Source organism: Choloepus didactylus, chromosome 1 (assembly GCF_015220235.1).
Source record: "Choloepus didactylus isolate mChoDid1 chromosome 1, mChoDid1.pri, whole genome shotgun sequence".
In the NCBI taxonomy this organism is placed as follows: domain Eukaryota; kingdom Metazoa; phylum Chordata; class Mammalia; order Pilosa; family Megalonychidae; genus Choloepus; species Choloepus didactylus.
Window position 1 is genome coordinate 107489111 of NC_051307.1, and position 22705 is coordinate 107511815.

The window sequence follows — 22705 nt, forward strand, 5'->3', positions numbered from 1 at the left end:
CATAGCACAGTCATCCCTCAACAGAGGACCCGGGGTGCACGGCCTGGAAGAAGGGCCCACTTGCAAGTCTCAGGAGCCATACGCCAATAACAAGGACTTGTGGGTCAGTGGCAGAGACAAACTGTGGCAGGACTGAACTGAAGGATTAGACTATTGCAGCAGCTTTAAAACTCTAGGATCACCAGGGAGATTTGATTGTTAGGGCCACCCCCCTCCCTGACTGCCCAGAAACACGCCCCATATACAGGGCAGGCAACACCAACTACACACGCAAGCTTGGTACACCAATTGGACCCCACAAGACTCACTCCCCCAATCACCAAAAAGGCTAAGCAGGGGAGAACTAGCTTGTGGAGAACAGGTGGCTCATGGACGCCACCTGCTGGTTAGTTAGAGAAAGTGTACTCCACGAAGCTGTAGATCTGATAAATTAGAGATAAGGACTTCAATTGGTCTACAAATCCTAAAAGAACCCTATTAAGTTAAGCAAATGCCAAGAGGCCAAAAACAACAGAAAATTATAAAGCATATGAAAAAACCAGACGATATGGATAACCCAAGCCCAAGCACCCAAATCAAAAGATCAGAAGAGACACAGCACCTAGAGCAGCTACTCAAAGAACTAAAGATGAACAATGAGACCATAGTACGGGAGACAAAGGAAATCAAGAAGACCCTAGAAGAGCATAAAGAAGACATTGCAAGACTAAATAAAAAAATGGATGATTTTATGGAAATTAAAGAAACTGTTGACCAAATTAAAAAGATTCTGGACACTCATAGTACAAGACTAGAGGAAGCTGAACAACGAATCAGTGACCTGGAAGATGACAGAATGGAAAATGAAAGCATAAAAGAAAGAATGGGGAAAAAAATTGAAAAAATCGAAATGGACCTCAGGGATATGATAGATAACATGAAACGTCCGAATATAAGACTCATTGTTGTCCCAGAAGGGGAAGAAAAGGGTAAAGGTCTAGGAAGAGTATTCAAAGAAATTGTTGGGGAAAACTTCCCAAATCTTTTAAACAACATAAATACACAAATCATAAATGCTCAGCAAACTCCAAATAGAATAAATCCAAATAAACCCACTCCAAGACATATACTGATCACACTGTCAAACACAGAAGAGAAGGAGCAAGTTCTGAAAGCAGCAAGAGAAAAGCAATTCACCACATACAAAGGAAACAGCATAAGACTGAGTAGTGACGACTCAGCAGCCACCATGGAGGCGAGAAGGGAGTGGCACGACATATTTAAAATTCTGAGTGAGAAAAATTTCCAGCCAAGAATACTTTATCCAGCAAAGCTCTCCTTCAAATTTGAGGGAGAGCTTAAATTTTTTACAGACAAACAAATGCTGAGAGAATTTGCTAACAAGAGACCTGCCCTACTGGAGATACTAAAGGGAGCCCTACACACAGAGAAACAAAGAAAGGACAGAGAGACTTGGAGAAAGGTTCAGTACTAAAGAGATTCGGTATGGGTACAATAAAGGATATTAATAGAGAGAGGGAAAAATATGGCAAACATAACCAAAGAATAAGATGGCCGATTCAAGAAATGCCTTCACGGTTATAACGTTGAATGTAAATGGATTAAACTCCCCAATTAAAAGATATAGATTCGCAGAATGGATCAAAAAAATGAACCATCAATATGTTGCATACAAGAGACTCATCTTAGACACAGGGACACAAAGAAACTGAAAGTGAAAGGATGGAAAAAAATATTTCATGCAAGCTACAGCCACAAAAGAAAGCAGGTGTAGCAATATTAATCTCAGATAAAATAGACTTCAAATGCAGGGATGTTTTGAGAGACAAAGAAGGCCACTACATACTAATAAAAGGGGCAATTCAGCAAGAAGAAATAACAATCGTAAATGTCTATGCACCCAATCAAGGTGCCACAAAATACATGAGAGAAACACTGGCAAAACTAAAGGAAGCAATTGATGTTTCCACAATAATTGTGGGAGACTTCAACACATCACTCTCTCCTATAGATAGATCAACCAGACAGAAGACCAATAAGGAAACTGAAAACCTAAACAATCTGATAAATGAATTAGATTTAACAGACATATACAGGACATTACATCCCAAATCACCAGGATACACATACTTTTCTAGTGCTCACGGAACTTTCTCCAGAATAGATCATATGCTGGGACATAAAACAAGCCTCAATAAATTTAAAAAGATTGAAATTATTCAAAGCACATTCTCTGACCACAATGGAATACAATTAGAAGTCAATAACCATCAGAGACTTAGAAAATTCACAAATACCTGGAGGTTAAACAACACACTCCTAAACAATCAGTGGGTTAAAGAAGAAATAGCAAGAGAAATTGCTAAATATATAGAGACGAATGAAAATGAGAACACAACATACCAAAACCTATGGCATGCAGCAAAAGCAGTGCTAAGGGGGAAATTTATAGCACTAAACGCATATATTAAAAAGGAAGAAAGAGCCAAAATCAAAGAACTAATGGATCAACTGAGAAGCTAGAAAATGAACAGCAAACCAATCCTAAACCAAGTAGAAGAAAAGAAATAACAAGGATTAAAGCAGAAATAAATGACATAGAGAACAAAAAAACAATAGGATAAATATCACCAAAAGTTGGTTGTTTGAGAAGATCAACAAGATTGACAAGCCCCTAGCTAGACTGACAAAATCCAAAAGAGAGAAGACCCATATAAACAAAATAATGAATGAAAAAGGTGACATAACTGCAGATCCTGAAGAAATTAAAAAATTATAAGAGGAATTATGAACAACTGTATGGCAAAAACTGGATAATGTAGAGGAAATGGACAATTTCCGGGAAACATATGAACAACCTAGACTGACCAGAGAGGAAATAGAAGACCTCAACCAACCCATTACAAGCAAAGAGATCCAATCAGTCATCAAAAATCTTCCCACAAATAAATGCCCAGGGCCAGATGGCTTCACAGGGGAATTCTACCAAACTTTCCAGAAAGAACTGACACCAATCTTACTCAAACTCTTCCAAAACATTGAAGAAAACGGAACACTACCTAACTCATTTCATGAAGCTAACATCAATCTAATACCAAAACGAGGCAAAGATGCTACAAAAAAGGAAAACTACCAGCCAATCTCCCTAATGAATATAGATGCAAAAATCCTCAACAAAATACTTGCAAATCGAATCCAAAGACACATTAAAAAATCATACACCATGACCAAGTGGGGTTCATTCCAGGCATGCAAGGATGGTTCAACATAAGAAAATCAATCAATGTATTACAACACATTAACAAGTCAAAAGGGAAAAATCAATTGATCATCTCAATAGATGCTGAAAAAGCATTTGACAAAATCCAACACCCCTTTTTGATAAAAACACTTCAAAAGGTAGGAATTGAAGGAAACTTCCTCAACATGATAAAGAGCATATATGAAAAACCCACAGCCAGCATAGTACTCAATGGTGAGAGACAGAAAGCCTTCCCTCTAAGATAAGGAACAAGACAAGGATGATCGCTGTCACCACTGTTATTCAACATTGTGCTGGAAGTGCTAGCCAGGGCAATCCGGCAAGACAAAGAAATAAAAGGCATCCAAATTGGAAAAGAAGAAGTAAAACTGTCATTGTTTGCAGATGATATGATCTTATATCTAGAAAACCCTGAGAAATCGACGATACAGCTACTAGATTAATGCACATAAGTCAGTAATGTTTCTATATGCTAGAAATGAACAAACTGAAGAGACACTCAAGAAAAAAGATACCATTTTCAATAGCAACTAAAAAAATCAAGTACCTAGGAATAAACTTAACCAAAGATGTAAAAGACCTATACAAAGAAAACTACATAACTCTACTAAAAGAAATAGAAGGGGACCTTAAAAGATGGAAAAATATTCCATGTTCATGGACAGGAAGACTAAATGTCATTAAGATGTCAATTCTACCCAAACTCACCTACAGATTCAATGCAATCCCAATCAAAATTCCAACAACTTACTTTGCAGACTTGGAAAAGCTAGTTATCAAATTTATTTGGAAAGGGAAGATGCCTCGAATTGCTAAAGACACTCTAAAAAAGAAAAACCAAGTGGGAGGACTTACACTCCCTGACTTTGAAGCTTATTATAAAGCCACAGTTGCCAAAACAGCATGGTACTGGCACAAAGATAGACATATAGATCAATGGAATCGAATTGAGAATTCAGAGATAGACCCTCAGATCTATGGCCGACTGATCTTTGATAAGGCCCCCAAAGTCACTGAACTGAGTCATAATGGTCTTTTCAACAAATGAGGCTGGGAGATGGATATCCATATCCAAAAGAATGAAAGAGGACCCCTACTCACCCCTACACAAAAATTAACTCAAAATGGACCAAAGATCTCAATATAAAAGAAAGTACCATAAAACTCCTAGAAGATAATGTAGGAAAACATCTTCAAGACCTTGTATTAGGCGGCCACTTCCTAGACTTTACACCCAAAGCACAAGCAACAAAAGAGAAAATAGATAAATGGGAACTCCTCAAGCTTAAAAGTTTCTGCACCTCAAAGGAATTTCTCAAAAAGGTAAAGAGGCAGCCAACTCAATGGGAAAAAATTTTTGGCAACCATGTATCTGATAAAAGACTGATATCTTACATATATAAAGAAATCCTACAACTCAATGACAATAATACAGTCGGCCCAATTATAAAATGGGCAAAAGATATGAAAAGACAGTTCTCTGAAGAGGAAATACAAATGGCCAAGAAACACATGAAAAAATTTTCAGCTTCACTAGCTATTAGAGAGATGCAAATTAAGACCACAATGAGATACCATCTAACACCGGTTAGAATGGCTGCCATTAAACAAACAGGAAACTACAAATGCTGGAGGGGATGTGGAGAAATTGAAACTCTTATTCATTGTTGGTGGGACTGTATAATGGTTCAGCCACTCTGGAAGTCAGTCTGGCAGTTCCTTAGAAAACTAGATATAGAGTTACCATTCGATCCAGCTATTGCACTTCTCGGTATATACCCGGAAGATCGGAAAGCAGTGACACGAACAGATATCTGCACGCCAATGTTCATAGCAGCATTATTCACAATTGCCAAGAGATGGAAACAACCCAAATGTCCTTCAACAGATGAGTGGATAAATCAAATGTGGCATATACACACGATGGAATACTACGCGGTAGTAAGAAGGAACGATATGACAACATGGATGAACCTTGAAGACATAATGCTGAGCGAAATAAGCCAGGCACAAAAAGAGAAATATTATATGCTACCACTAATGTGAACTTTGAAAAATGTAAAACGAATGGTTTATAATGTAGAATGTAGGGGAACTAGCAATAGAGAGCAATTAAGGAAGGGGGAACAATAATCCAAGAAGAACAGATAAGCTATTTAACGTTCTGGGGATGCCCAGGAATGACTATGGTCTGTTAATTTCTGATGGATATAGTAGGAACAAGTTCACAGAAATGTTGCTATATTAGGTAACTGTCTTGGGGTAAAGCAGGAACATGTTGGAAGTTAAGCAGTTATCTTAGGTTAGTTGTCTTTTTCTTACTCCCTTGTTATGGTCTCTTTGAAATGTTCTTTTATTGTATATTTGTTTTCTTTTTAACTTTTTTTTCATACAGTTGATTTAAAAAAGAAGGGAATGTTTAAAAAAAAAAAAAAAAACAAGGAAAAAAAAAGATGTAGTGCCCCCTTGAGGAGCCTGTGGAGAATGCAGGGGTATTCGCCTACCCCACCTCCATGGTTGCTAACGTGACCACAGATATAGGGGACTGGTGGTTTGATGGGTTGAGCCCTCTACCATAAGTTTTACCCTTGGGAAGACGGTTGCTGCAAAGGAGAGGCTAGGCCTCCCTATGGTTGTGCCTAAGAGCCTCCTCCCGAATGCCTCTTTGTTGCTCAGATGTGGCTCTCTCTCTCTGGCTAAGCCAACTTGAAAGGTGAAATCACTGCCCTCCCCCCTACGTGGGATCAGGCACCCAGGGGAGTGAATCTCCCTGGCAACGTGGAATATGACTCCTGGGGAGGAATGTAGACCCGGCATCATGGGACGGAGAACATCTTCTTGACCAAAAGGGGGATGTGAAAGGAAATGAAATAAGCTTCAGTGGCAGAGAGATTCCAAAACGAGCCGAGAGGTCACTCTGGTGGGCACTCTTACGCACACTTTAGACAACCCTTTTTAGGTTCTAAAGAATTGGGGTAGCTGGTGGTGGATACCTGAAACTATCAAACTACAACCCAGAACCCATGAATCTCGAAGACAGTTGTATAAAAATGTAGCTTATGAGGGGTGACAGTGGGATTGGGAAAGCCATAAGGACCACACTCCACTTTGTCTAGTTTATGGATGGATGAGTAGAAAAATAGGGGAAGGAAACAAACAGACAAAGGTACCCAGTGTTCTTTTTTACTTCAATTGCTCTTTTTCACTCTAATTATTATTCTTGTTATTTTTGTGTGTGTGCTAATGAAGGTGTCAGGGATTGATTTAGGTGATGAATGTACAACTATGTAATGGTACTGTAAACAATCGAAAGTACGATTTGTTTTGTATGACTGCGTGGTATGTGAATATATCTCAATAAAATGAAGATAAAAAAAATCAACTGTAGCACAACACTGTGAATGTAATTAACAGCACTGAAATATATATCAGAATGCGGTTAAAAAAGGAAATGTTAGGTTGTATATATGTAATAGATTAAAAGTTTTTTTAAAAAAATCCATGGAACTGCACTACACAAACAGTGAACCCTAAGTTAAACCATGGACTATAGTTAATAGTACATTAATCAAACTGGTTTCATCAATTGTAACAAATGTACCATACCAATGCAAGGTGTTAATAATAGGATAGTATATGGGAATCCTGTATTTTATACATGAATAAAAAAATAAATTTTAAAAGTCAATTGTATTTCTATGCACAAGCAATAAACAATCCATAAATGAAATAAGAGAACAATACCCTTTATAATAGCATCAAATGAATAAAATACTTAGGAATAAATTTAACAAAATATGGCTAAGACCTGTATATTGAAAACTGCAAAATATCACTGAAAGAAATTAAAGAAGACCTAAATAAATGAAGGACACTTCATGTTCATGGATCAGAAGATTTAAGATAGCAATGCTCCCCAAATTGGTCTATAGATTCAAAGCAATCCATATGAAAATCCCAGCTTTTTTTCTTTAAGAAACTGAAATGCTGATCTTCAAATTCATATGGAAATGCAAGGGACTCAGAATAACCAAAACAATAAAGGAAATCAATTTTTTAAAATTCAATTTATAAGAGCAACTAAAACAATCAAATATCTAGGAACAAATCTAACTAAGGATGTAAAGGACTTGTGCACAGAAAACCTCAAAACATGGCTAAAAAGAAATCAAAGAAGACCTATATAAATGGAAGGATATTCCACATTCATGGACTGGAAGACTAAGTATTGTGAAGGTGTCAATTCTACTCAAAATGATTTACAGATTTAATGCAATCCCAATCAAAATTCCAGCATCCTACTTTACAGAAATGGAAAAGCCAATTTTCAAATTTATTTGGAAGGATAAGGGGCCCTATATAGCTAAAAGCATCTTGAAAAAGAAGAGGTCACACTTCCTGACTTCAAAGCATATTACAAAGCTACAGAGGTCACAACAGCATGGCACCTGGCACAAGGACAGATACTTTGATCAATGGAATCGAACTGAGAGTTCAGAAACAGACCCTCATATCTGTGACCAATTCATTTTTGGCAAGGCTGCCAAGTCAGCTCAATTGGGAAAGAATTGTCTGTTCAAAAAATGGTGGTGAGAGAACTGGATATCAACATGCAAAAGAATGATAGAGGACCCCTATCTCCCACCATATACAAAAATTAACTCAAGATGGACCAAAGACTTAAATATAAGAAGCAGGACCGTGAAATTTCTAAAAGAAAATGTACACAAGCATCTTCAGGATAATATGGGAATATAGTCGAAGCATGTTGTGTCCACAATGGCCAGTGCAATTGCTATCATTTTTTTTATCCAGAGGCTTAATTAAATGATGTGACAAAATGATATCTGAGAATTAAGACAATGGAATTCTTTATTTCTAGGTGGAAAAATATACCATATTTGATTTGTCTGTTTAAAAGAAGACAAACATTATCACCAAACCTCCATTTTTCATCTTGCACTGTTTGGATTGGGCTTGGGGGAAGAGATGTTTTTCTTAACTGTCTACTTTGTTTGAACACACTTTTTTGTGGGGGAAAAATAGTCTTGAACAACTGTGGGGGACATCTGTGACTGAACAACATTGTACACCAGCCTGGAATGGGTGGAACAGCTGAGATCACAGCACAGAACTTATAAGTAACGCTCCCCAAACTGTGGAGCTGGTGCCCCTCCCACACCAGCACAGCAGGCTAAGCTGAAACACTTCCCTGTGGGAAAAAGCAGTTTACTGGGAGCAAGGAAAGGTAGCTCAACCAAGCTCCAACTGAGGTTTTGCTTAATGAATCTGGACTAATGAATACAAGCTATGAGCACAGATAAGCCTGGAGCAAGCAGGAAAGGAACCTGAAGTTTTCTCCCAGCAGAGAGGACGTGGGGCTAATGGAAAAAAAATACATAAATAAATAAAAACAGAGGCTTTGGGAGTTGGCTGAGCTCAGAATACTGGAAAAGGGCTGTGTGTCAACAAAAGGGTACACAGAACCAGGCACCAACTCTAGTTCTTGACTGGTAACTGGGAGGCTGGGGACTGCCTCTGAAAGGGGTATTTCTTTCTTTTTTCCTTTTTTCCCCCCTCTCATTCTAAGCAGCTCATTAGAGAAAGCCTCAGGCATTTTCAATTGTCAGCTCTGACCTAGGCCAGGGTGGAGTTAAAATAGTTAGAGAGACAAAGGAAGAAGTCAAATGTAGGAGATAAATCCCTAAAGGGCTTATCTTCTCTAAGAAAAAGAGAAAGGGAAGCCTAGTTCAACTGGCTGCTCTCCCTCAGAGAACTCAGACCCTAGGGCCTGGAGGTGGAAAAAAAAACAGAAACAGCTTAAACTTAGCTTCTGACAATCTCAGCCCCTGGCAGGGACAGGGTCTTCTGAGAATTAAAGGCAATGCACCTCTTTATGCCAGCGGGGTGCTGCAGGCTGATAAGCACCACCTGCTGGGCAGGATAGGAAAAGCACAGAATCTAGAGGCCTCACAGGAAAGTCTGACAACTTTCTAAGTCTCATCCTCAGAGAAACTTGAAACTGATTACACCCTCTTCCTGAGACCTGGGCCCGTCTGGTCTGGGAAAACCTGACTGGGGTAATCAAGGAAACCAGATGCCTAGACAACAAAAAATTACGATTCCTGCTAGAAAAAAATGAAGAAATGGCCCAGTCAAAGGAAGAAACTTACATCAAATGAGATGCAGGAGTTGAAACAACTAATTAAAGACTTCCAAACAAATATGCTAAATCAATTCAAAAATCAAATCAATGAGTTGAGGGAAGATATGGTAAAAGAGATGAAGGACATAAAGAAGACATTGGACGAACATAACGAAGAACCTGAAAGTCTGAAAAAACAAATTGGCAGAACTTAAGAAAATGAAAGGTACAAAAGAAGAGATGAAAAACACAACAGAGAAATACAACAGATTTGAGGAGGCAGAAGAAAGGATTCAGGAACTAGAGGACAGGACATCTGAAATCCTACACAAAAAAGAACAGATAGGGAAAAGAATGGAAAAATATGAGCAGGGTCTCAGGGAACTGAATGACAACATGAAGTGCATGAATATACTTGTCATGGGTATCCAAGGAGAACGGCAAAGGGGCAGAAACAACAATGGAGGAAACAATCACTGAAAATTTCCCATTTCTTATGGAAGCCACAAATTACTGATCCAAGAAGTGCACCATACCCCAAACAGAATAGATCCAAATAGACGTACGCCAAGACACTTAATCAGATTAACAGATGTCAAAGACAAAGAGAGAATTCTGAAAGCATTAAGAAAAAAGTGATCCATCACATACTAAGGAAGCTTGGTAAGACTGTGTACTGATTTCTCAGCAGAAACTATGGAGGCAAGAAGGTAGTGGCATGATATATTTAAGATACTGAAAGAAAAACTGCCAACCAAGAATTCTATATCTGGCAAAACTGTCGTTCAAAAATGAGGAAGGGTCTAAAATATTTTCAGACAGAGAGACACTGAGAGAGTTTGTGAGCAAGAGACCTGCTCCACAAGAAACAGGAAAAGACAGGTGAGAGAGGTTTGGAGAAGAGAGTAGAAATGAAGACTCTCAGTGAGAGTAAAAATAGAGAGGGAAAATAAAATTAAAATAAAATAATAAAATAAAATAAATTAAATTAAATTAAATTAAATTAAAAATAAAATAAGATATGGTATACAAATTCCAAAAGCCAGAATGGTAGACAGTAGACATTATGGTGAGTGAAATTAACCAGAGACAGAAGGACAGATACTGTATAGTCTCACTAGTATGAACTAACAATGATGAGTGAAATTTGAGAGTTGAGAACACAGGTTAACAGGAGATGGAAAGAGGTTAGAGATCAGGCATTTGAAGCTGAAGGAGTACATAAGGGTAAAAAGGATTGATTGTATAGATACAGAAATGGAAAGCATAATACTGTGTGATGGTAGCACAATATTGTAAGTACTCTGAACAAAGATGAGTGTGAGTATGGTTGAAAGAGGAAGCCTAGGGGCATATATGACACCAGAAGGAAAGATAGAAGATAAAGACTGGGATTGTACAACTTAGTGAACCTAGAGTGGTCAATGATGGTGATTAAATGTACAAATATAGAATGTTTTTAAATGAGGGGGAACAAACGATATCAACATTGCAAGGTGTTGAAAACTGGATGGTACAAGGGGAAAAAACACAATCAATGCAAACTAGAGTCTATAGTTGATGGTAACATTGTAAGATGCTTGCATTAATTGTAACAAAGGCAATATTTCAAAGCTAAATGTCTATAAGGGGTTAAAAGGGAGTGATATGGGATTCTTGGTGGTGGTGGTGTTCTCTGATCTTTTCATTATATTTTACTTTATTTTAATTTTTCTTCTATCTTTTATATTTTTATTCTTCATGTTTTTTCTCCTTTTCTTCTTTCTTCATGGAAGAAATGGAAATGTCCTCATACAAGTTGTGGAGGTGGATGCATAACTATGTGACTATACTGGGAATCACTGTTTACTTAGAATGGGTTGTATGATTTGTGAACAAAACCATCTAAAAAATAAACAGAGGCATACAAGTGCTGGAGAAAATGTGGAAAATGGGATGTACCTAATCACCATTGGTGGTAAGTAGAATGGTGCAGCCCATCTGGAGGTCAGCATGGTGGTTCCACAGGAAGCAAACTATGGGGTTGCCATATGGTCCTGCAACCCCATTATTGCATATATACTTGGAGGAACTGAGAGCAAAGACATGAATGGACATTGCACACTGGTGTTTATGGTGATAGTATTCACAATTTGCAATGGATAGAGGTGACCCAAGGGTAACTGAACAATAAACAGAATGGTAAACTGTGATATATACATTCAATGGCATGTTGAGCAGCGGCAAGGAGAAATGAAATTGTGATGTATGCAACTAGATTAATGGACATTGGGGACAGTATGCTGAGTGAAATAAGCCAGAATTGAAAGGATAAACATAACGCCTCATTAATATGGACTAACTATAATGTGCAAACTCTGAGAATTGAGAGAACATAGGTTATCATGGGAGGACTTATGATAAAGGTTCCTAGACTGTAAGCTCTTACAGCACTCACATCTATTCATGAGTTGTAATGGTTACCTCTAAAATTCTGAGATGATGAGCTGTTTGTGTATAACCTGGTGAGTCCCTGGAACTTCAAGTAGCTGTGTGACACCTGAGACTCAGAGCCAGAGTTCAACAGCTATGAATGTCAGCATTATCCCATACAGCAAATGTTAAAGAAGCTGAAAAAAAGGTCAGTCTTAATTAAAAGGGACTTGGTTGGGACTAAGGCAAACCAGGCTAAAGGGAAAAAGGATGATACTGACTGTGTTTTAAAACTTCAAATTCTATGTGAGATCAAAGGAAGAGATGTTTATTTGGTGGAAAATCTATATTTTCTGTAGCATGCTATACAATTTCACTTGTATGGCCAATTTATTCAAACACCGTAATTACATGGAAACTTGAATAGGGGGTGAGATCTGGTTGCTTTTTACAGGTTAGCATGAGGCCCCAGTACATCCCAGAGTAATCTGGACAGAGAATAAAAATGTCTTTGCCAAGCCCCCTTGATGGACTGGGAAAAATTGTAAATATCAAACTTCCCCACCTGGGGAATTCCTGATATTCTCACAAGCAATGGGGACTACCATTGCAGTAGGCCACATCCTCGATCTTGGGACTTGCTCTTATAAAGCTTGTTACTGCAAAGGAGAGGCTAAGCCTACTGATAATTGTGCCTAAGAATCACCCCCAGAGAACCTCTTTCGCTGCTCAGATGTGGCCTCTCTCTCTAATTCAACACTGCAGGTAAACTAACTGCCCTCCCCCCTAAACGGGACATGAATCCCAGAGGTGTGTATCTCCCTGGCAATGTGGGACATGACTCCCGGGGATGAGCCTGGACCCAGTATAGTGGGATTAAGAAAGCCTTCTTGACCAAACGGGAGAAGAAAAATGAAACAAAATGAAGTTTCAGTGACTGAGAGATTTCAAATGGAGTAGACAGGTCATTCTGCAGATTATTTTTATGCATTTTATAGATATCCCTTTTTAGTTATTAGTGAAAAGATAGAAGGAAAGACCTGAAACTGTTGAACTGTAATCCAGTATCCTTGATTCTTGAAGACGATTGTACAACTCTATAGCTTATACAGTGTGACTGTGTGACTGTGTGATTGTGAAAACCTTGTGGCTCACACTTCCTTTATCCAGTGTATGGACAGATGAGTAGAAAAAGGGGGACAAAAAGTAAATGAATAATGGGGGAGGGGGAGTAGGAGATGTTTTGAGTGTTCTTTCATACTTTTATTTTTATTCTTATTTTCATTTTTATTTCCTGGAATAATGAAAATACTCAAAAAATTGATTGTTGTGATGAAGGAACAACTATATGATGAAACTGTGAATAATTAATTGTACACTTTGGATGATTGTATGGTATGTGAATATATCTCAATAAAATTGCTTTAAAAATGGTTCTTTGAAAAAATAAAATCTATATACAAGAAAAAAAGAGGAAACACAAATTACTGATATAAATAATGAAAGAGGGGAGATCAGTAATGACCCTTCAGACATTAAAAAGATAATAAGAGAACATTATGAACAACTTTATGCCAATAAATTTGATAATTTTACAACAAAGGTACAAATTGTTTGAAAGACATAAATTTCCAATACTGACACAAGAAGGAAATGGAAAAGTTGCAGCCAACCCCATATCAATGAAAGAAAATGAATCCATGAGTAAACATCTTACCACAAGGACTAGTCCAGGCACGGATACTATTGAATATTATCAAATATTTAAGAAACAATAATATCTATACCAATAGAATGTCTTTAAAAACATGAACGAGGAGCAAGTACCTCCCAAGTCATTTTATGAGGCGAGTATTACTCTGATTCCAAAACCAAAGATATCACAAGAAAAGAGAACTACAGACCAATGTCTCTCATGAACCTTATCAAAATCCTTACTAAAGTATAGCAAATTGAATCTAAAAATATATTTAAAAGGTAACATCTCATCACTAAGCAGGGTTTATTCTGCGAATGCAAGGTTAGTTTAACATATGAAAATCAACCAACACAATACACCATATTAATAGAACAAAGTAGAAAAACGAATGATCATTTCAAGAGATGCAAAAAAAGCATTTGATGCCTATTCAAGACAAATTCTCAGCAAACTAGAAATAGAAGGAACCTTCCTAAACTGATTACGGCAACTAAAAAAACATAACTACCACCAAGTTCAATGCTGGAAATCTCAATGCTTTCTTCCTAAGAAAAGGAACAAGGTATAAATATTTGGTCTCACCACTTTTATTTAATATTATACTGGAGGTCTTCACCAGTGCAGCAGGGTAATACAGACAAATAAAAGGCACACTCATTGTAACGGAAAAAGTATAACTGATCTTACATATGAAGAAAGCATGCTCATTTATACAGAAAACAGAAGAATTGAAAAGAAAAAAGCTACTAGACTTAATAACTGAATTTAAACTTAGAAAGATTGCAGGATAAAAGGTCTAGATACGAAACTCAACTGTATTTCTATATACCAGCAACAATTAAATGAAATTAACTAAAACGAATCCATTTAGTAATAGCAATTTAAAAATAAAATAGGAGTAAATTTAATAAATGTGCAAGACCTGTATTTTGAAAACTACAAAACACTGGAAAGGAAACTGACTTCAAAAGACCAAAATAAACAGAGAAATATCACAATCATAGATTAGAAGACTCAATATTTTAAGATGACAGTCCTACCCAAATTGATCTACAGAGTCAATGCAGGTTAAAAGCACTGCCTGGAGGCAAGATGGCGGATTGGTGAGCTGTATGTTTTAGTTACTCCTCCAGGAAAGTAGGTAGAAAGCCAGGCACTGTGTGGATTGGACACCACAGAGCAATTTGACTTTGGGCATACTTCATACAACATTCATGAACACGTCGAACTGCTGAGATCAGCGAAATCTGTAAGTTTTTGTGGCCAGGGGACCCGCACCCCTCACTGCCAGGCTCAGTCCCGTGGGAGGAGGGGCTGTCAGCTCCGGGAAGGAGAAGGGAGAACTTCTTATCGGAAGCTCTTGTTGGAAACTCATTCTACTGATCCAAACTCCAACCATAGATAGACTGAGACCAGACACCAGAGAATCTGAGAGCAGCCAGCCCAGCAGAGAGAAGATAGGCATAGCAAAAAACAGGAAGAAAAACTCCAAAATAAAAGCGGAGGCTTTTTGGAGTTCTGGTGAACATAGAAAAGGGAAGGGCAGAGCTCAGGCCCTGAGGCTCATATGCAAATCCCGAAGAAAAACTGATCTCTCTGCCCCCTGGATCTTTCCTTAATGGCCCTAATTGCTTTTTCTCTTATCATTTAAATAACCCATTATATCTTCGAGGAGGGCTTTTTTTTTTTTTTTTTTTTTTTTTCTGTTTCTAAAACAATTACTCTAAGAAGCCCAATACAGAAAGCCTCAAAGACTTGCAATTTGGGCAGGTGAAGACAAGACCAGAACTAAGAGAGCTCTGAGACAAAAGGCAATAACCAGTGGCTGAGAAAATTCACTAAACACCACAAATTCCCAACAAAAGGGGGGTGTCCGCTCACAGCCATCATCCTGGTGGACAGGAAACGCTCCTGCCCGTTGCCAGCCCCACAGCCCAGAGCTGCCCCAGACAACCCAGTGTGACAGAAGTGCTTCAAGTAACAGGCACACACCACAAAACTGGGCGTGGACATTAGCCTTCCCTGCACCCTCAGCTGGTTGTCCCAGAGTTGGGAAGGTGGAGCAGTGTGAATTAACAAGTCCCATTCAGACATCATTTCAGCAGACTGGGAGCCTCCCTACACAGACCAGCAGCCCAGAACCGCCCTGGTGGTACGGCACTAACCTGGGACATAGCACAGTCATCCCTCAACAGAGGACCAGGGGGTGCACGGCCTGGAAGAGGGACCCACTTGCAAGTCTCAGGGGCCATACGCCAATACCAAGGACTTGTGGGTCAGTGGCAGAGACAAACTGTGGCAGGACTGAACTGAAGGATTAGACTATTGCAGCAGCTTTAAAACTCCAGGAACACCAGGGAGATTTGATTGTTAGAGCCACCCCCCCCCCGACTGCCCAGACACACGCCCCATATACAGGGTAGGCAACACCAACTACACACGCAAGCTTGGTACACCAATTGGACCCCACAAGACTCACTCCCCCACTCACCACAAAGGCAAAGCAGGGGAGAACTGGCTTGTGGACACCACCTGCTGGTTAGTTAAAGAAAGTGTACTCCATGAAGCTGTAGATCTAATAAACTAGAGATAAGGACTTCAATTGGTCTACAAATCCTAAAAGAACCCTATTAAGTTAAGCAAATACCAAGAGGCCAAAAACAATAGAAAATTTTAAAGCATATGAAAAAACCAGACGATATGGATAACCCAAGCCCAAGCACCCAAATCAAAAGACCAGAAGAGACACAGTACCTAGTGCAACTAATCAAAGAACTAAAGATGAACAATGAGACCATAGTACAGGATACAAAGGACATCAAGAAGACCCTAGAAGAGCATAAAGAAGACACTGCAAAACTAAATAAAAAAATAGATGATCTTATGGAAATTAAAGAAACTGTTGGCCAAATTAAAAAGATTCTGGATACTCATAGTACAAGACTAGAGGAAGTTGAACAACGAATCAGTGACCTGGAAGATAACAGAATGGAAAATGAAAGCACAAAAGAAAGAATGGAGAAAAAAATAAAAAAAATCGAAATGGACCTCAGGGATATGAAAGATAATATAAAACGTCTGAATATAAGACTCATTGGTGTTCCAGAAGGGGAAGAAAAGGGTAAAGGTCTAGAAAGAGTATTCAAAGAAATTGTCGGGGAAAACTTCCCAAATCTTCTAAACACCATAAATACACAAATCATAAATGCCCAGCGAACTCCAAATAGAAGAAATCCAAATAAACCCACTCCGAGACATATTCTGATCATACTGTCAAACACGGAAGAGAAGGAGCAAGTTCTGAAAGCAGCAAGAGAAAAGAAATTCACCACATACAAAGGAAACAGCATAAGACTAAGTAGTGACAACTCAGCAGCCACCATGGAGGCGAGAAGGCAGTGGCACGACATATTTAAAATTCTGAGTGAGAAAATTTTCCAACCAAGAAAACTTTATCCAGCAAAGCTCTCCTTCAAATTTGAGGGAGAGCTTAAATTTTTCACAGACAAACAAATGCTGAGAGAATTTGCTAACAAGAGACCTGCACTACTGGAGATATTAAAGGGAGCCCTACAGACAGAGAAACAAAGAAAGGAGAGAGAGACTTGGAGAAAGGTTCAGTACTAAAGAGATTCGGTATGGGTAAATTAAAGGATATTAATAGAGAGAGGGGAAAAATATATATGACAAGCATAAACCAAAGGATAAGATGGCTGATTCAAGAAATGCCTTCACGGTTATAACATTGACTGTAAATGGATTAAACTCCCCAGTTAAAAGATATAGATTTGCAGAATGGATTAAAAAAAATGAACCATTAATATGTTGCATACAAGAGACTCATCTTAGACACAGGGATACAAAGAAATTGAAAGAGAAAGGACAGAGTCAATGCAATACCAAACAAAATTCTAAAAACTTTTTAAAGAAAATGATGAGCTGATTTTGAAGTTTATATGGAAAGGCAAAGAACCTAGACTAGCTTAACCAATTCTGAAAAAGACAAAAATGTTGGAAGATGTCAGGTACCTGATTTCAAGTCTTATCATACAGCTACAATAATCAAGACAGTATACACTATTGGCATAAAGCTAGACATATACAACAATGGAACAGAATTGAAGCACAGAAATAGACCCAAACTTACATGGTCAGTTGATTTGAAACAAAGATGTAAAGATAATTCAATGGAGACAAGATAATCTTTTCAATAAATGGTACACAAACAACTGGATAAGCTGTCTGGAAAAAAAATCCTTTTCCCTTACCTCACATCATATACAAAAATTAACTCAAAATAGTTTACAGACATAAACACAAGTACTAAAACTATTATATTTATAAAAGAAAGCATAGGAGAAAAATCTTTATAACATTGGATTAGACAAAGATTTCTTAAACAGAACACCAAAAGTCCAAACTGCAAAAGAAAAAAATGAATAAAATGAAATTCATGAATATTAAAAACTTTGCTCTTTAAAATACATTGTTAAGAAACAAAAAGGCAAGCCACAGACCGAGTGAAAATTTTTGCAAAACATATATTTAAGAAAGGGCTTGAATCCAAATATATAAAGAACTCTTCATAATACGAATTTGCAATAATATGAAGACAAACAACAACAACAAAAAAATAGGTTAAAAATTTGGACACTTCACAAAAGAAGATACGCGAGTGGCCAATAAGCACGTGAAAAGAGACTCAACAGATAATCATCAGGGAAATAAAAACTTAAAATCACAATGAAGGATACCATACTCTCACTACCATGGCTCAAGATCAAACAAGACTGACAGTACCAAACATTTGCAAGGATGTGGAACAACTGGAACTCTTATATATTATGAATGGGGATGTAAAACGGTACAGACATTTTGAAAAATCACATGGTAGCATTTTAGAAAGTTAAACATATGTTACCATATAATCCAACCACTCTAATCCTAGGTATTTATTCAACAGAAATGAACACACATGCCCACACAGAAATTTGTTCACAGGTAGGGGTCAGGGATGGAAGGAAGGGGCAATATGAGGGTTCCTTGTGGTAGCAGAACTGTTCTGTATCTTGACTTTATCAATGTGAATATCCAGTTGTGCTACTGCACAAAACGCTATCATTTGCAAGACACTATCATTGGGAGAAAATGGATAAAGAGTATACAGTATCTCTCTGTATTGTTTCTGACAAGTGCAGGTGAATTTACAACTATCTCAAAATACTAAGTTTAATTAAAACAAAAACAAAAACTAAGTGGATCACAAATTGTTGTAGCACCATTACAGTCCCCAAAATGGAAGCAATTCAAATGTCCATCAACTGGTAAATGGATAAAAATATGGTATATTCAATCCATGGAATACCATGCAACACCCCAAATGAATTTCAAAAACATTATGTTAAGTGAAAGAAATCAAATACCAAAGATTACATACTATATGATTCCATTTACATGAAATTCTAGAAAAGGCAAAATGATAGTGACAGAAAGTACATCAATGACTGCCTGGAGGTGGACTGTAGAGAAGAGATCGATTACAAAGAGGCAGGAAGAAATTTTATAGCGTGAAAGAACTATAGCTTCTTTTATAATTCGATTTTGGTGGTCATTACATGATTGTATATGATTACAAAAATTCACATAAAATTCATTAAATGTATGATATTTAAATAACACCTTAAATACAAAAAAGAGAAAAAATTAAGGCTTAGAAAATTAATACCTGTTAATGTCTTTCCTGCATTCAGAGGAGGAGCAATGACTCTGAAAAGTTTCTGCATTAAAATTAAAAGAAAAAAAATTACCATCACTCCAAAGGATAATATTATTAGGAAGATAATCAAGAATCTTAAGCTATTAATCACCTTTCTCTGATCCAATTAGTCATTTGCTATTGAAACAAGATATAAAAACTTTTAATGTGAACATGCACTGCTTTATTATCAAGAAAAGATCACTTTCATGGTGGTCAACAATCATTGTTCCCATCTTCCTCACTGAAACAAACCATTTAATAAACACCAGTTAGATGAAGGTCTTTATTGAGATTATAATTTCTGAAATATAAGGTGTCCCTTAGGTTCCTAAAAGTGCCTTATTCTTAAAAAGTAGTGAGCAAGGCACCACTCTTCCTGAGAAGCAGCCAAAGTACAACTAAGGAAAGATTTCAGGGGCTACTGTCATCTCAAATGTGATGACACTGTCTTTTATTACAGAAAATCTGGAAAATTTCATAAGGCAAGAAACCTAATTTAGACTTCTTTAAGCTCTTAAATATCCACACTTTTAGACACTAAAAAGTCATTTCCTTAGAGGCAGAGCATTTTAAGAGGATTCATAGGATGCACCTAGCCTCCCACTGCTAAAGTCTGTAAATGAATATTTAATAACAAATACCAATCTCCTGCTGAAAGCCATTAACACGAAAACTACTCTAAGCACAAAACAAGGCAACCTCAATAGTCCAATGTTCCATCAAAGATAAATAGATACAAACGCAAAATGGACAGTAGGGGAAAAACCCACACAAAACAAAAACCTGAAAAGCAACAATAACAAAAACCCAGTAATCATTTTTGTCAACACAGAATATAACAAATTAGCATCTGTGTTCAGGGGCTATTTTGAGAGAAACTAGAAATTGCATTGATTGTTCCTAATTATAGTTTAGTAGGGGAATAGAGAACATTTTTGCATTTAGGGAGGTACTGAGAAAGCAGCTGACAGGTGTTCCTCAGGGAAGTACATACCTCAGTGAGGAAGTATCTGAGAGGTGTTCAAGTATAAAGAATACTTACTTGGCACACAGACAACCAGGGTAAGACATGCATGGTACTCATTTTGGAAATGATCAAGAGAACAGATGTGCAACCGAAATTGGAAGAGTTATGAATTATAAAGATACAGGCTTAAAGAAGCCTGAAATATCATAGAATAGACTGCTGACTTAGTAATACTAAAGGTAGTTTTGAATGGCCATTAAATATGCAAAAAAAAATAGACTGCAGATGCCTCGCCCTTTTGAATCAGGTACATTAGATACTGTAATAAAAGTAATGACCTGAAGGAACACAGTATGTATCCACAACCCAGTAACCACAATTCTGTCCTCAAGTTTAAAGCAAATAACCAGATGGAAAAGGGGTTTGATTCTTTTTAGAGTAAGCCCAAATGCTTTTTAGGCTCCCTTTTCTAAGGGCAAAATTCTGAACTGGGAAAAATTAATAATTAACTAATAATGGACCACACCACTTTCAGACTCCTCCCCCAGCAGAATATATCTACAAATAGCATTACCCAACAGTACATTTATCATATACTATACATTTCTTATACCTTTTGGAAAAACTAGTATCAAAAATTCTTTGGAGGAAAAAAAAAAAAGTCAAACAAGCAAGCACTACTTTTAATTTTATCTATTGCTCCCTGGGATTTAATTACCTCCTTCTACAGACAAAAAAGAAAGCAAACTCAAAAGTTACAAAATTAAAGACTACCTGAAAGACCTAAAGTAACATTTGTGAAAGTCTTGTAAACCAATAAGAAATTAGGAAAAGACTGAATGAAAACAAAACAATCTATTCAGAGCAAACAGAGAACAGGAAAGAAAACAATAATAGACAATATTAAATATATGTCCAAGTTAGGAATTAACTTACCTCCATTGGGCTAATAAATTCATTCATGCCTCTGTTGTACACATAGATCATAGCATCATACAGATGATTTTCCCAACACATAAGAACTACCTGCAAAAAAGGGAAGTTGCTTGGTCCATACAATTCAATGCCTCACTAATCATTTTCCTTAGAACGTTAAGAATGGAGAAGATCCTGAATACTCTTCTCTAATTTTTCTTTATTCCTTCTCCAGTAAAAATTGAAATTGTTCTCAAAAACAATGCCAAGGTAAAAGTTGTTGTAGGTTCAATACTAGCTGCTTTTAAACATCCTCCAATGTCTAATATTGTTTCTTCCCTTTTCCATATCCATTTTCCCTTTGGTCATAAGTTTCACAAATATTTACTAATCACGTATGTTCAGGCCCTCTCCTAGGCACTAGGAATAAAGTTTTGAATAAGACAGACCCGCACATCATCCCAATCCTTATAGAACTTACATTCATCTTGGACATTGATCAAAAGAAGAAAGGGGCACAAAATGGGGTCTGAGTTATCACTCAGAGAAGAAACTCAATCACACAAATAATTCAATATTTAAAAATATAAGTGCTATAAAGGACCCTGATCTGGACTGGAGTATTCAGAAAGTCATCCCTGAGGGAGCAGTATTTAAATTGGGACCTAAAAGATGTGTATATATGAGCCACAAGCAGAGGTGGAAACTAGGGGCTCTTGGGCAGAAGCAGCAGTAAGGGTGAAGGTCCTGAGCTGGAAAGGAGCTTGAAATGTTCCAGAATAGAAACAGATTTGAGAAAATATTTAAGAAGAGGAACAGATACAACTTGAACTATTAGAGTACACTAAATTCTTTTCCTATGAGAGCTACACCACACTACAGAATGACAAGAGGACTGAAGTAGAAAAGTAGAGTTTGGCAAAGGAGAATAAGGAGTAGTCGGAAAGGTTAGGGGGAAAACACGAGTGATTTGTCATAGTCTTTCTACGGGATGTGTGTACTAGAGACTTCTCTCTACCTACCCTCTCTCTCAGACAGTGCTATACATCTCAGTATTGATGACCAACACATTTAGAGCTTCAATCCTAACCTCTTCTGAACTCTTGACCCATATATCTAACCACTTATTTGACATCTTCCACTGAATGTCTAGAAGCTATCTCAAACACACAATGTCAAAACAGGACTCCTGATTTTGTTTCCCCAAAACTTAGACCCTGCCCCCCACTCAGTCTTCCAAACTTCTTAAAGGAATCACTATCCACCCTGGTTCTCAAGCCCAAATCTAGATACTATCCTTGAATTCTCTCTCTCCTACTCCCACACTCTCATATTCAATTCATTAGAAAATTAATTCAATCTCTAAAATTTCCAAAATTAGCCCACCTCTCTACATCTCGCTATTACAATATTCTGCCAGGACCACAGCAATAGCCTAAACAATCCCCTAGCTTCTTCTGTATGTGCCTCTCACCCCTTATTATGTTCTCCCCAAAGCAAATCAGAGTGATCTTGCTTAAAACGTTCAAATGATTTCCCTTAGCACT

At 37.4% G+C, this 22705-nt stretch overlaps 1 protein-coding gene across 1 annotated transcript in view; it reads right to left on the reverse strand.

Moving 5' to 3' along the window:
- The window catches only part of VPS8 (VPS8 subunit of CORVET complex), a 275358-nt gene that overhangs the window by 142941 nt on the left and 109712 nt on the right, over positions 1 to 22705 (reverse strand). Inside the window, 2 exon segments of the mRNA XM_037839097.1 lie at positions 19244 to 19295; positions 21180 to 21269. Coding sequence (XP_037695025.1) covers positions 19244 to 19295; positions 21180 to 21269 — 142 coding nt within the window.